At 36.6% G+C, this 15,063-nt stretch overlaps 2 protein-coding genes across 2 annotated transcripts; one reads left to right on the forward strand and one right to left on the reverse strand.

Annotated features, from left to right (window-relative positions):
- The first annotated feature begins 4,142 nt into the window (after positions 1 to 4,142).
- Positions 4,143 to 10,520, forward strand: LOC113355490 (E3 ubiquitin protein ligase RIN2-like). Its single transcript, XM_026598360.1, has 12 exons — positions 4,143 to 4,784; positions 4,948 to 5,025; positions 6,006 to 6,092; positions 6,191 to 6,312; positions 6,973 to 7,069; positions 7,379 to 7,484; positions 8,172 to 8,329; positions 8,434 to 8,571; positions 8,654 to 8,721; positions 9,302 to 9,532; positions 9,657 to 10,044; positions 10,141 to 10,520. Exons 1-12 carry the CDS (start codon positions 4,545 to 4,547, stop codon positions 10,195 to 10,197), a joined length of 1,770 nt encoding a protein of 589 aa, XP_026454145.1. The 5' UTR covers positions 4,143 to 4,544; the 3' UTR covers positions 10,198 to 10,520.
- Positions 10,521 to 10,900: 380 nt separating this feature from the next.
- On the reverse strand, positions 10,901 to 11,686 carry LOC113359130 (protein INAPERTURATE POLLEN1-like). The gene has a single exon (XM_026602809.1). It carries the CDS (start codon positions 11,684 to 11,686, stop codon positions 10,901 to 10,903), a length of 786 nt encoding a protein of 261 aa, XP_026458594.1.
- Between the last annotated feature and the right edge of the window lie 3,377 nt (positions 11,687 to 15,063).

Here is a 15,063-nt window from a genome sequence, read left to right on the forward strand (position 1 = left end):
ATCCACAAACCATCTAGAGATCACAATTACATCCACAACAGGTACAATCCACTCCAAAAACTTGACCTGAGAAGCCATAGCATCATCCCGATAGAGTTGATAATAATGGGATGCAGCTTCTTTTCCAACTGTGTAACCAACCACAGCTCCAAGACCCACAGCTAAGACGACACCTGTTAGTAAAAAGTGAAAATATGTTAATACAGGTAAATCCCATCCCTTACTAGATACATTCAAATTCTTTCTTTTTACTATCCTGGCAATGCACACAAGTTGAATGGTTTTGAATGTGATAATAAAGTCAACATAGTCGCTTCCAGTGTTAAGAAAATCCGCTACATTTAGAGTCCTCTAAGGGACTCAACTGAAGATACTGGTTATTCAAAGTTTCAATATTAGGGCATTGACAAATCTACTTTAAGCCATTTAGTCACTACATGGATGAACAACAATATTTAACCAGCCAATGTAAAATTCTAATTCTCACATAAACTTCAGAATGAAATTTTAATTCTCCACATATCTAGACCTCAAATATGAAGCACCGAAATGTCAAGATCAGATAAAAATCTAAGGAACACGGATATCTTTATTCCTTTTACACTTACAAAACCTAAAATCAACGAAATGAAAAATACCGAAATTATGAGAATTTTTGATGAATCTAGATTAAAGAAAAGAAACTGGTTTGCTTGGAAAAGAGAGAGGGGTAACATACCACAGGTCCATGGATAGGATCAATAGAGATGAAAGATTGAACATCAGAATTAGACCATTTGATTCCGTTCTCATTAGCATCTATAAACTTAAACTCATGTAATTCTGTACAGCAATACACATCTCCACTTTTGCTCATTCTCTCAACTCAAACACACAAATACCTTAAACTCATGTAATTCTGTACCTTAGCTCAACACAGTCAATCCCAGAACCACTATGAGTTCTTCCCTGCACTTCACAAAACCACAACAACAATATCCTCCTCACCACCACCTCCTTCCTCAATTATTCATATGTGCAACTTCAGAATCACCACAACCACAACAGTAAACCACAATTACAACTCCATTCTACATTGATCTCAATTCTGATTCTATTCTCAATCAAATAAATTGAATACTTTAATCAGCTCAATTAAAAATACCAGAATTAGAAATAATTAGAGACTTACCCAACAATTCACGTTCTCTGAATTGTTAAATCACCAAATCATTTCCACCCAGAACCTAATTCCTGTTTTAAGGAAGAACATAAACCCTAACTGACTACTTCAAGACCTGAACTGTCGTTCAGGCTTTCTGTCGAACACCTTTGTGTGTGTGAAACTGGGAACTCAGAGATGGCAATTTTGTTGTTGTACGAGCTCCCCGTTAACCTGCAATCGAATTGGAGATAAACCCATTCTCGTGTACCTTCTCAAATACACATACATTCACTAATCAGTCACCATTCATCCAATACCAAAATACTCCCATCATCACCAACAGTTCTCAATCTTCATAAAAAATTCTATCGAACCCTTCTCTCGGTTTCCTGACTTCAATCAACTCCAGCACCACCACCAATCTTCTTTAATCTTTAATTACTCTTCATTGTTTCCATTAATTCAGCATCAACAGCTTCTACATACTCTTCTCATATAACTGAAATCACCAGCAAACCCTAATTCTTTGATTCATCTTCAGGACAGCTTCAATCAAACATCAATTAGAACAAACCCATCTTCTAACTTCTTCTTATTCATCCTCAAATTAAACTATGATTCCATTTCTCAGAAACCATAACTCAATTCCCAATTATTCTCCCAGAACTGCTTCATATCATCAATTCATCAACAACCCCTCTTTTCCTCATCCATTAAGATCTCAATTCATTTCTCAATTTCACGCCAAACCCTAACTCTGATTTTATCAGATTAATCCCGAAACCGTAAAATCTCTAATTGATTTTCTTCATAAACCTCAACCACACCATCTTATTCAACAATCATACCACCTCAACATCTGATGTACTTAGATAGACATAACACACGACTCGCAGAGAGTCAGCAGAAAACAAACGGAGGATGATATCAACAGAATCATTCAAAACCAGCACCAAGAACCCAATTTCAGTTCGAATCAACCCTAGTCTTCGATTATCGAAACCGTCACTGCCAAACACCATTAATACTTTCTTCACAAACTGAACCTTAATCTACTTTGCTTCTCAATTTCTATCAAACCCTTTTTCTTCACTAATGAGCAGAAGAAAGAAAACGGAAGGAGAAGAAAACAAAGAAGAAGAAGATAAGAAGAAGAAGAATGAATTAATCCTCGATAGCAACACGTGTGTCGTCTGGTTCTCAGATAATTAGGCTCGAGTGGTTTATCATGGCCGTTCAATTAATCCTCGAGATGTCGTCTTAGTTAGATTAGGCTCTCAGATAGCAATACGTGGACATCTTATCTAGTGTGACTGACACACACGTGTGAAGGACATTTCAGTAATCTTACCACATGTATGAGATTTCCCTATATGATATTTTGGCGAGATATTGACAAGTCAACGCGATAAATTGACCGAGATGGTTAAAGTGGATGGAATCCGTTTAACTTGCCTAGTTTTGCAAGAAATAAAAAAAGTGGCCTAGAAATGAAAGTGAGGGTCCAGACCAGGCCTACTTCTGCATATAACCCAATTAACAAAACATCTCTTATTCCACCCTAGATATGCAAAATTGGTATGAGAACAAGAACCTAATCCTATCAAAATTCAATTCAACTCAACAATTAGCATTCTTGACCCGTGTAAACAATGATTTCACAATACAAACCAATTAATTTCGATAAAACTTCTTCTCACAAAAATGTGGTTCATTTGGAAGGATAAATGCAACAAAGTTGTTTGTAACGTCTATTTTATAGACGGGAGGCCCACAAATCAAGTCCGCGAAGGAAGATTCCAGAAGTTTTCAGAAATATTATTGCCCAAGTTGCTTGCATATCAAGTTTGTATCAGAATTAGGGTTACATAAAAACTATATAAATACATGTATCCTAGACCCTAGGATGATATGGAATCCTAGGTTAGCTAACCCGAAGATATACAATTGTATCATGATCATCGACAAAATCACTCCCTATGGGATTCCTCCGTGGATGTAGGCACAACTTGGCGAACCACGTTAAATTCTTTGTCCCCTTTATTTATCGTTTTCTAACCCAAATTTTCAATAATCATCATGAAATCATCGTGTTTAGTGCATAGAAGTAATTTTGGGTACAAGCAAAAGTCTTTGAAGAAAAATCCAAAACAACTTCTCAATTATCCATAGATATACATAAACATAACTTATACTGGTCCAGGAAAAAGTCTCAACAAACAGTTAGTAACAAGCAGCAAAAGAAACCAAAGATACCATGGATAACTCCAGCTACAGACTGTCTCAAAATCAATGTAGATGCAACATGGATTTCAGAATTCTATTATTCCACTTATGCTTTAATCTAAAGAAATGATAAATGTGAAGTTGAAGGAGGAAGAGCAAGAACCTCGACAAGCTCAGACCCACAAGAAGCAAAGACGGTAGGCATTCTTCAGGTAGCTTACTGGGCTAAAGAAAAATGGATCACAAACTTCAGCATAAAGGATAACTGTGAGAGCCTCTTTAATCGTCTCAAAAGTACAACTTCAGAAATCTCTTGAAAAAGCGCGAACATTTTAGAAGAAGCAGAAAACATGGCAAAATCTTACATAGATTTTTTAGGATTTTATTTTATCCCTATAACAAGAAACCAAGTAGCTGATTCCTTAGCCAACTTTGCAAAACTTTATTTTCCATCATCCACCAGCATATATAGCTACTAGATAAATCAAACACGAAAGAACCACCAACCTCTATATTACATAGCTCTATAACTTTTGTAACTCAGGCTCAGGAGCCCTAATTTCATCTAATGAAATCCTTTTTATTTGGAAAAAGAAAGAAAGAAAAGATGTGAGACCTTGTGATGTGTGATGCATGGCCTTCGCACTTTATGCAGAGCTCACGTGCAGGACTGTCTTCGGACGTGGTCATTTTTGAAAAATACAATCATACAAGCCATAATTCACTATACGATACATGCGACTAAAAAGGTCAAAAGAAAATACGAATAATAGCCCGATCCTTTATTCTTCTTCTTCGTCCCCCCTGAAATTTGACCTAATCTTCTTCGTCTTCTTTCTGCCTCTATCTCTCTGCTGCTGCTACATGAATCCATGAAAGGAGAAGACGTCATCAACTTTCACCGACGTCTAATCTTTCTCCATCTCATCTCAAATTAGAGGTTCATTTCTCATCATCGATCTACTTTGATTCTCAATTTTTCTTCATTTCTATAAAGTTTTTCCGAATTGAAGGTGGCGTCGGATAGATTTGGCTGATCAATTTCACAAATTTTCTGATATCGTTGGGTGGATTTTGATAATAATGATTGATTATCGGCTGTGATGAGACTGCCGAAGAGGGGGTGCGATTGTTGTCCTAGAGGAGGTGGAGGTGTAAATTATTACTATTCGGAATGGGTATTAGTTACATATCTGTTTCAGTGGTGTGTACAGTTGGGAGTTTCTTAGGGCTACAGTGGTGGACACTATCTTTACTAGACAAGTTCAAATTAGATGGTTTAATTGCTGATAATTATATACATTCTGAGAATGCTAATCATGCACTTGACTTACTATTGGGATCCAATCTTATAGTTGCACTGTTGGTGAATTTTGTGATCAATCTATACGTTCTACTCATTTTGTGTCTCAAGGTAAAATCATTTCTGTTATTGCTACTCATTTTTGTTGGTTTAAACTTCATACGCGCAGAGTAATCATGCTTATAACTATTGGTATTGCTTTTGAAGAAAAATGAACAACATCCATTGATGAACCAAATTTAATAGTTAATATTTCGTATTTTGTGATGTGCAGGCTATTTTTTTTGTCCAGCTGCATCCAACTGAGACGCGAAAAGTAGTGGAACGATGTGTAAATTACATTATATACAAGGTAATCTTGTTAACTTGATTAGTTTGGGTTCTCAGGCAACAGGCAAGCCAGCGCATTAGGATTTATATTGTCTTTGTTTTTCTTGATCTTGTTACGGGGCATTGTTATTGATGGTTCTTAGTAACTTAGAATATTCTCAACTGTGTTGTTGCTCAATCTACAATGTTCAATAGAATTTGGATAAAATGATTTTGGTACTGATGGCTTGCTATATAACAATTTATGGTTTTGGCAAAGGTTAGGATCTAGGAGTCACATGCTGTCTGTAAAGGTGCAGTCCATGTCAAATCAATTTGGACTTGGGCAGAGCTTCTGAGCAGGCCAAGTTCAGTACCTTGTCGCAGGAGTAATTTAGATACTTAATAAGTGTGCCACCCTTTTCAAGGGAAGGAGGGCTAGTGCAGGCATATTTTCTGCTGTTGCTCATTATATTTTGTCTGGGATTTGTTACTAGTTTAAGGATTTGTCATCATCATTCTCTGTTATTTTGGTCTGTCACTTTATCTCATCTTCATGGTGGCTAAAAACCTCGTGATGTCCTGTTAATGGAATAATGATGGCAACTGTTGGAATCGATGCTATCTCTGAAGATCTTGGAAAATTTCTGTGCTATTTATTGCATTTACTAATACCGTTCTAATACTTGTGTTGCACACTCTATGGATATTAACGATTATGCTATTAAGTCCTCGTTTATTTTTCTTCCCCCAAGTCTCTTTTCTATCTAGAAGGAAAAAAAAAATCCCTACATGGCTACGAAGCTTCAAAAAGGTGAATATAAAAATGTATCAACAATACTTCATGGAAATTCATATCCCCATCCGTGTCCTGTGCTGCTGTTTAATAATTTTAGATTGAAAGTATATGAGTAGGTTATCCTATTTTGTGGTATCTTATCTGGCGGATAATTTGTTTTATTGATTAAAACAGGTTCGGTAAAGTCTATTAACCAATAGTTGTTGATGATGTTTATGTGATAGGGGGCATTTCTTCCTTTGATTGTACCACCCACTGTTTCCCAAGCAGCATTATGGTCAACTTGGTTGACAGTTCTCTGTACCTTGAAGGTAACGAACACGTATACAATTGGTAATATGCAAGTGTTCTCTGTAATATGTATATCTATCTTCTAATTCACCCCTAAATTGCTGGTACTTTTCCACAGATGTTTCAGGCATTGGGTAGAGACCGGCTGGAACGGCTGAATGCATCTCCTTCTGCAACGCCATGGACATACTTCCGCGTCTTTTCTGTTCTGCTGCTAGTTCTATCCGCTGATGTCTTCTGGTATATTCCCTAATGCCTTGTTGACAGAATTTCCATTTATTTATAGTTCTGTTCAGGAGTTTATTTGCTTTTATTGTTTCTGTTCACACAATCAATGCTCCTAGAACAACTCGGTAAAGGCCTAGACTTTCCATGCTCTATGAAGCGTTAGACAAGTTCTTTAGCATTTTTAAATAATATAGGGGTATATTTATTTTTATCCTTGAGTACATACATCAATTTACTCTAAAGAAGCATAAAAACGAAAAACAGCAATAAAATAAACAGCAATGATTTATCAGACTATTTTCGGAAGTTTTGTTAAAGAGGAATACGTAAGATGGTCTTTCGGAACTATGAGCATGCATGATTTTCTAATGCTGTTTATGATGTTATGAGGATTGTATTAGCGATGGCATTGATCTACTGTAGTACCACGAAGAACTGTTAATATTATTTATTCGCATGACAGTTAATGATCAGTGTAAACAAGAAATAATAGGGTAGTGCAATATTTATTTGTATGACAGTTAATGGTCAGTGTAATCAAGAAATAATAGGGTAGTTCAACTGTGCATGCTGCTAAAAACTTCTGAAATTGTTCAGTCCTGTGTCTGGATATATGTATCTAAAGTTACTATGAACTTTGAGCTGTCTCTTACTTGTATTTTATGCCTACAGGTTAAGACTCTGTATCATAATATATAGATCACTGGGTTCAACTATGTTTTTGCTGTTATTCTTTGAACCTCTCAGTATTGCTTTTGAGACTGTACAGGTACTTCTTTAAGCAAATTTCAGTTTCTTGTTACATTCCTGATGCAGAAGCTTAGCTTAACCATTAAAACTGTTCATGTTCAGGGTTTTAAACTTAGACTGGTGATATTCTTTCTATGAACCATCAGGGGTTAGCCCAGTTGGTCAGGAGCCTGACTCTCAAGTAGGAGGTCAGCGGATCGAGTCTCCGCTCAAGAGTTTGGAGATCTCATGAAATACTCCCCTCATGTAAAATCTAGTTTAGAGTTTAAGTTCTTAATGTATCCTTTCCTATTAAAAAAAGATATTCTTTCTATGCAAATTTCTGTAGGCGGTGATGGTGCACGGGTTTCAGCTCCTTGATATGTGGCAACGACGTTCAGTAGAAAGCAACACAGATTGCCAAAGCTCCCAGCTCTTTAGCAGATCGGTGGCAGGTATTTGTGTAATTTCAGTGTTCTGACATGTGGTGCACATGTATCTTGCACAAGGAGTGGTTGTTAAGGCTTGGTCCTTTTTTTTTTGACCCAAGGATCTTATCTCTGAAGTCTGTAACCTCTTTTTTCTTATGTAAGTTCTAAATTAAAATCTATAGGGTGCTTTTATGTCTGGTTCAACTGGTTTAGGTATGGCTTGCCACTGTTGTCAAATCAGAAGACTATTGTTTATAAAATGTGCATGCATGCTACATTTGAAGGAAAGTGAATGTGATAGCTTTTTACTAGCCCAACAATGATTTATCAGAACCTGGGGGTTAAAATGTTCAACCATACTAGTAACCAGAATAGTGTAGGCAATGGTATTTCTACTTGTTCGTACAGACTGAGATATGCATGCAAAACAGAACCAGGGAACCAGGGACCACAAAACCAGAGTGTTCTGGAACTTTAGACCTTACATTTGGGGCCTGGATATTCAGATTCAGATGAAATCTTGAAATATCATTTCTCTTTTCTTGCAATGGTGTAGGTTAATTTAGTAACACTTGATACAGTTGCACTGCTGTCTAGCAAAATTTTTAGTTTGTTGAGATGTTGTACCTACACAATTAACATTCAGATTTATAGGGTTCCTAAATATTTTGGTGGTGATCTCGTTTCCTTTCTAATGAAGTGTCTTTGTAGGTTCTTTATTGGAATGGAAGGGCCTTCTTGTTCGGAACTGTGGGTTTTTTCTGGACATAATGACCTGGTTGATGGCTCTCGGTCATTACTTGCATATCTGGTGGCTTCATGGCATGGCGTTCCATCTAATTGATGCAGTCATTTTCCTAAACATACGCGTAAATGCTTTCATCCATTGTTATAATGTATCTGATCTGAAATTTTCTGTGTTACTCCCTGTGCGAATTCCTCCTACTTAGCTATTTAATTTACATATAAACAGGCTCTACTAAGTGCAGTTATAAAGAGGATCAAAGGATTTGTTAAGCTGAGATTAGCTCTTAGTTCTCTTCATGGGGCACTTCCTGATGCGACATCTGAAGAGTTGCAAGCATATGATGATGAATGTGCCATTTGCAGGGTAAGCTTAGTTTCCGGTACCCTTTTTGTTGATTTTACTCTTACAAAGGTCCTCCAGAAGTGATGGATATGTGAAATCATAGGAACCAATGGCGAAGGCGAAAAAACTATCCTGTAATCATCTTTTCCATCTTGCATGCCTGAGATCATGGTACGCTTTACAATCATTGATTTTTATCTTTTAGGCTTTGATGTTTGCTCTTTTCAAGACTCTGAATGACTTTTGATGTGAAAGGCTAAAATCTGCATACCTCTGTTCTTTTTTTTTTTTGATCAATACAATCTGTATAAATATGTTTTGCCAATATCTTATTTGGATGTATGGTTACGACTTGAACTATCACATAAAGTGCCAACAAAATTCTGGCCACGATATCAAGGGCAGAGCCACCTAGGGCTGTGGGAGTCAGTTGCCCCTTAATGGCAGCTGAGCCCCATATGTTTTAACCTCTCTCCCAAGCCTAATAGGTCTTAACAAACTATTCTTTTTTATTTTATCCCAAGTTAATTTGCTCCCATGAACTCAACAATTGTTTTTTGCCCCCTCCAGACCAACATCCTAGATCCGCCATTGCATCTCATGTATGGTTGTCGGTTGATGATGTAAATGGAAAGTTGACAGTTCACCTTTGGATCCTGTAGTTCTTGGTCCTTTTGCACTTAGCGCATGCTGTAAAATATTATTATCGCTCATCGCATTATCTCATTTTGAAAGGTGTATTAAAACACAGGTTAGATCAGGGTACGAACGAGGTTTATTCATGTCCTACATGTCGAAGATCACTATTTCCAGGTGCACGTGAAAACAGTACTCACTCCCGTACTGAGGAAGCTTTGAATAATGAACATCTTGCCCGTCAAATAGGTTATGGATTGGACACACAAAATGCACCAGATCGTGTCCCGCCTGCAGGAACATTTCCTAACCAACCACAGGCTCCTCCTGATGGTATCCCGTGGAGGTTCGTCTCCATGCTTCTGTTGTCCTCATTTTCTTCTGTGGCTCAGCTACTTCTGTTAACCTCTTTTGCTGTCTGTGTTCATTTATTATATTTTTTTTCTTCTTAATTTTTAAAATTTCTGTAGAGTGGGGTTGGAACCAAATTGGGGACAACCTTGGCCAGACCAGGGTTCCGATGGTGCTGGTCCATCAAGTACTGCAGTGAGATCAGTTGGGTTAGGCAGAGTCCAGATGATGATGAGACATTTAGCATCTGTGGGTGAAACCTATGCGCAGACTGCCATTGAAGATGCTGCATGGGGTCTTTGGCCTACGCCACATCCCCAGGCTGCGTCTGGCTCTTCTGTTCTTCCTCCCCAAGCTGCTGCTGCTTTAGGCTATAATGGACATATTGGTGGTTTACGCTTCAGGAATCCCACTCATTCTGTGAATGATAACATGTCAGCTATACTTGCCATGGCGGAGACTGTCAGGGAAGTGCTTCCCCATATTCCCAATGAAATAATTTTTCAGGTAAGATTAGTCGACTAGTATTTATTTATAAGAATATAAAGCAAATACTCCTTTTTAATTTGTGATATCTCATTGACTTATACATTTTCTGTGCAGGACTTACAGCGTACAAACTCTGTTGCTGTCACTGTAAATAATCTACTTCAAATGTGATTTGTAGTCACTATACATACATAACCTCTAAACATCTTAAGATTTTGTATATATAGCGACATGTTTTGCCTGAAAATAATGATCACAAATTTGGTCTAGAAGTAGTGTACAGTCTAGTCTAGTCTAGTCCACCTTCATATGGTCGGAGGTTTTTCCCATTTTCTTGATTTGGTTTCCAAATTGTGCTGTGATTGTCTCAAGTCTGGGTTTTCTGCGAAAGAATTCACTTTTATAATGCATTTTGAGAAACTAAATGTTGTTTCCAAAACAAAGTGTAGACTGCAGAGATGAGTTTGATGCAATAAAAAAGGGTACATTTTGAATTATGAATTACAACTAGTTAAAACCCTGTTGTTCAATAAAATACAATGTAGCTACAAAATGATCTTCTGGTACCTGACGTTAGATTCTTCCGGTACCGATCAGCCGGTGGTGCAAACTTGTTACAAAATTGAGCCATTATCAATTTTCATTCAAACATCAAGAAAATAATGTACTGACAACAAATTTTTTTAATTCAACAACTATGACAACAGTAGCAGCAAATGAGATTCAAACAAGAACCAAAAAAACTAATAGCTTAAGACACAAACTGAAATTTACAAGATCATAAAAGACTTCAGCAAAATCTGAGTTGCATAACATTCCTCCTTACTGCTGCTGCAAGAACATCAACAACCCTATGCAGAACTGATGTGATAGATCAATGAATAATTAGTGTTAATGGGATCTTGCATTGTTCAAATTCCTTAACCAATTCAACATCACTGAACCCTAAAAAGAACTGAGCAAGTCCTTGAAGATAAAGAGCAGATTGATAAACATCTGTAGCGCTAATAATCTCCATTAAAATACTTCTTCTTAATCTATTAGCATCTAAAAACACAGTTATTAATTCATCCATCTGAACACATACATCACCACTAATTGCTTTCAAGATTTCATTCTTCCCTGTAGAATGAATCCAATCATACCCAACTTTATCAATAAACCCAGATTGTAATACCCTATACCGATTCATAATCCCAGGAAGAATCAATCTTAACCCACATTCCATTTCTTCAACTTTACTTATCAAATTCTTTGATGGGTATTTCCAAACAAGTGGGTAATCTGCAGATTTTTCTGTACCCCCATCTTCATCTTCATCATCATCGTCGTTGTTGAGTAATGATCTCAAGAGATTTGTGAAGATACTAGGATGAAAATCACCAAACCAGAGAAAGGGTTTTTGTATTGAGTTATGCCAAGTTGGGAAAAGAAGTTGAGAAACATCTTCGGAAGCAGCAAGATCTAGGGTTTGGTAATAGGTTTGGAAATGGTGGTGGAACATCTGGACATGAGTTGAGAGTAATTCTGGTGGAGAAACCATTATTGAACGGGAGAGTAATGGGAGAAGAGTATTCTTTAAGGTTGGAATCCATTCTTCATGGAAATCTTTGAAAAGTCGAGAGCTTTTCTTGACACCAATCCATGATAACTTACTCATATTGATCTTCTTGAAAGGAGGAGATGGATGATTTTCTTTTTTCTTGGTTTGGTTTTTGTTTTGCTCTGTTGCTACAGAGAAAGAAGAGAAACAGAGGATATAATAATAATCAGATTTTTTCTTCTTTGGAACGGAGTATATATCGTAACGTCTGCAAGTGCGGTTGCAGCGAGTTAGCTCCTGGTCAAGTGGCACAGCGGCACATCCACTGCAGCAGCTACATTAATTCTTCTTGGCAGACCGTCTAAACAAATGACGACTCTGACTGGGTTCAGGTGGGGCCAGGTCCAGCTTTTGGGTTTTCCTTATGTTCCTAGTCCTAGAGCTGCAAATAGTGGAGCAGATATCTTGGCCAAAGATGCAAAAAACTTTAGGCTAAATTTGAATTGGAGTAGAACTTCTCCTTCTTGTATTACAAATGCTCTTGAAATAGATAAATCTAATGTTAGGATGGGCTCTTCCAATCCTACACTGGATGGCTCTATTTACTGTGATGTAAGGGTTACTAACTTCCCAAGTTAGTTCTTTGGATGCACTTAACTTACAAAAAATAAATTTTTTTTGAGAATATTCGATACGTGAGAAATATTTTTCTTATTTGGAATGTGTATATACTTTTAGGGTTACTTTCATTCAACTATATATACTCATGTGATGGCAGTAACCTAAAAATACATATTTTTTATAGGTAAAATATTGACTTTTCTTGCTGAATTTTTTCTTGGCGAACAAGGAAATAATCTTGCTATCGGGTTTGAAAGGTCACTCAAAAGGATTTGACAGGCGGTTGTAGAAAAACGGTCATGGAGGCCTTGCAGAAATTCCATTACATGATCTTGATGTAATCTATTGAACTATATATTTCCGGTAACTGGAACTGTGGTGAATTAGCTATATCAAAATCATGTAGTAGAATTGCTGCAAGGTTTTCACGAACGTTTTTCTGTAATATATAGTCAGATCTTTGTGTAGATCTTTTTCCATGACCTACTAAGATTTATTCCTTGATTCGCCAAGGAGAAAATCAGTAAAAAAGCAATATCTTCAAAGCTGAATCTTCGGAATCTTCTGGAATACAAATAGTAAAAAAACCAATATGGCATTCCTCAAAGAAGAAATATGACTTTTAGCATGTTCTTGCTCTTTGCTTGCCCTATTTTGTCATTCCTGCGCTTTGCTTGCCCTATTCAGTCATGCTTGGTTTTCCCTTGGTTTTTCTTTCTTCCGGAGGCCTTTGTTTTTTCCTGTTGCGCTTGTTCTGTGATTCATCTTGTACTTGTTCTTTACTTTTTACAAAATCTTGTAATTTTTTACCGTTGGTGCAGATATCTTGTACTTGTCATTATTTTAGGATGTGTTTGAAGGAATTAATTCAATGGAAATAACGTGTTTTTCGTTGTTTGGTCAAAAATATGTTTCCATAGAATTGTAAAAAAAGCGTGGTCTGAAGTATGTTTTAAACTCAATTTCATGGAATTTCAAATGTTACTTTAATTTTCTGGGACAACTTTTCTCTTAATTTTTTTTAATGACAAGTGTCATGTGGACCATTTCACTTTACTTCTTTTGCTGACAAGTGTCATGGGGACCATTTCACTTCACTTCTTTTACTGACAAGTGTCATGAGGACCACTTTCAGTGATTAGTTCTCTTAATTTCCTTAAATTTCTCTAAAAACAAAACCAGCCTATTAAAAAGGAAGATTTTAATAAATAAAAAATCATTGTCGTTTCGTACAAATAAAAAAAAAAAACTTAGAAAAATCCGAACTTGTGATTAATCGAGCTGGCAAAAGCTAATAAAGAAGTAGAATGACGACGCGATGTATGCGTGAATTCGCCAAATTCTACGATTATTTGTAACAATCTACGAGTCCATTTCTCTATAGACTGATTCGCCATGGGGTTTATCGAGAAAGGTCTTGTAATAATCTTCATATGTTGGAGATATATCATCCGTGAGTAAAATTTTCTAAATCCCTGCTAATTGCTTACTTTTTTTTTTTGATTCAATCGTCGTCGCCTCATTTTATATACGTTTGTTTTTGTTGATGCTCCAAGACTTTGAGTACACTGCGGGAGACCACAACGTGATCGAAGTTAACCACACGGACTATCGGACGTGTAATCAATCTCGCCCGGTGGTAACTTATAGTAGTGGAAATGATCCCATCACCATCAAGCAAAGAGGTCATTACTATTTTATCTGTGGCATTCCAGGGCATTGTGGAGAAGGGCAGAAGGTTGACATCCGGGTATATCCGGATTCTTCAAGGCAACCTAGCAAAGCAGCACCTTCTGCACCAGCTCCATCTAATAGCAACAGAGTTTGTACCGTTTCTTTCATGGCCATGCTTGTTGGCAAGTTGGCAACGGCTTTAGTAATTTTTCATGGTTTTACTTATTAGGATGGCGAGAACGGCACAATCGCACTCCTTTGTACCAGAGTGTATTCTTAGAGCTTTTTAATCAAATCTTTATTTTTAACGATTTTCTAATGTTAAGTCTCATATGCATTGGAAATAAATGGACACATGGAAATGCTCGTGCCCTTGGTTTGGAATTGGCCAGTAACTGTCATAGGTCATCATCATTCCAAAAAGAAAAATGTCAAAAGTCAAAAGTAATACCGGAGTTTTTGCTTGCTCGTGAGATTTTACTTTTGGACTAAAAATTACTACCTGCGTTTCTGGGAAAGAGATATTTTCACTTTTTTATTTTAACCTAAAAATAATAGGCTAAATTGAAAAAGTAAAAGTATCTCTTTTCCAAGAACAAAGGGAGTAAAAGTTAGTGTGACAACATAATTTTAGAATGATTCTAAAAATAAAAATGTTAATTTTTTTTCCAAAAAATATTTTTTTTTTTTTTTTTTTGTTTCCGACATCTGAGATATAATGTTCCTTCCTGCCTTTCTGTTTTTTTGTGAAAAGCACAAACATTTTTATTTCTCAACCGGCAAATGTCTTCACCCGAAAAGTCAACAGTCAAATTTTACACTTAATTATAAAAAGCAAAATAAATAAATAAATTTGTAAAGCAAAAATAGTTTGCTTCTGATTTACGAAAATGATGTTCCTGAAAACAGAATTACCACGGAGGAAATTACATTTTTATTTTTGGAAATAAAAAAGTCAAAGATTAATTTAGACACACTAATCCGGGACGATTTCTAGAAGCAGAATAATTAACCTTTTGTGAAACATTTTATTTTCTCTGACTTCTAATTTTGAAGAAGTAAAATGCTTCTGTTTCTAGTATCTGAAGGTGTCAAACAGGGTTCACCTCCTAAAGCATCCCCCTCTTTCCTTACCATTTTCATCATTACCATCATCCTCATCCCCTCTTCATCATCGCTAGCATCATAATTTCCATCCT

This window comes from Papaver somniferum, chromosome 3, assembly GCF_003573695.1.
Source record: "Papaver somniferum cultivar HN1 chromosome 3, ASM357369v1, whole genome shotgun sequence".
Taxonomy (NCBI): Eukaryota; Viridiplantae; Streptophyta; class Magnoliopsida; order Ranunculales; family Papaveraceae; genus Papaver; species Papaver somniferum.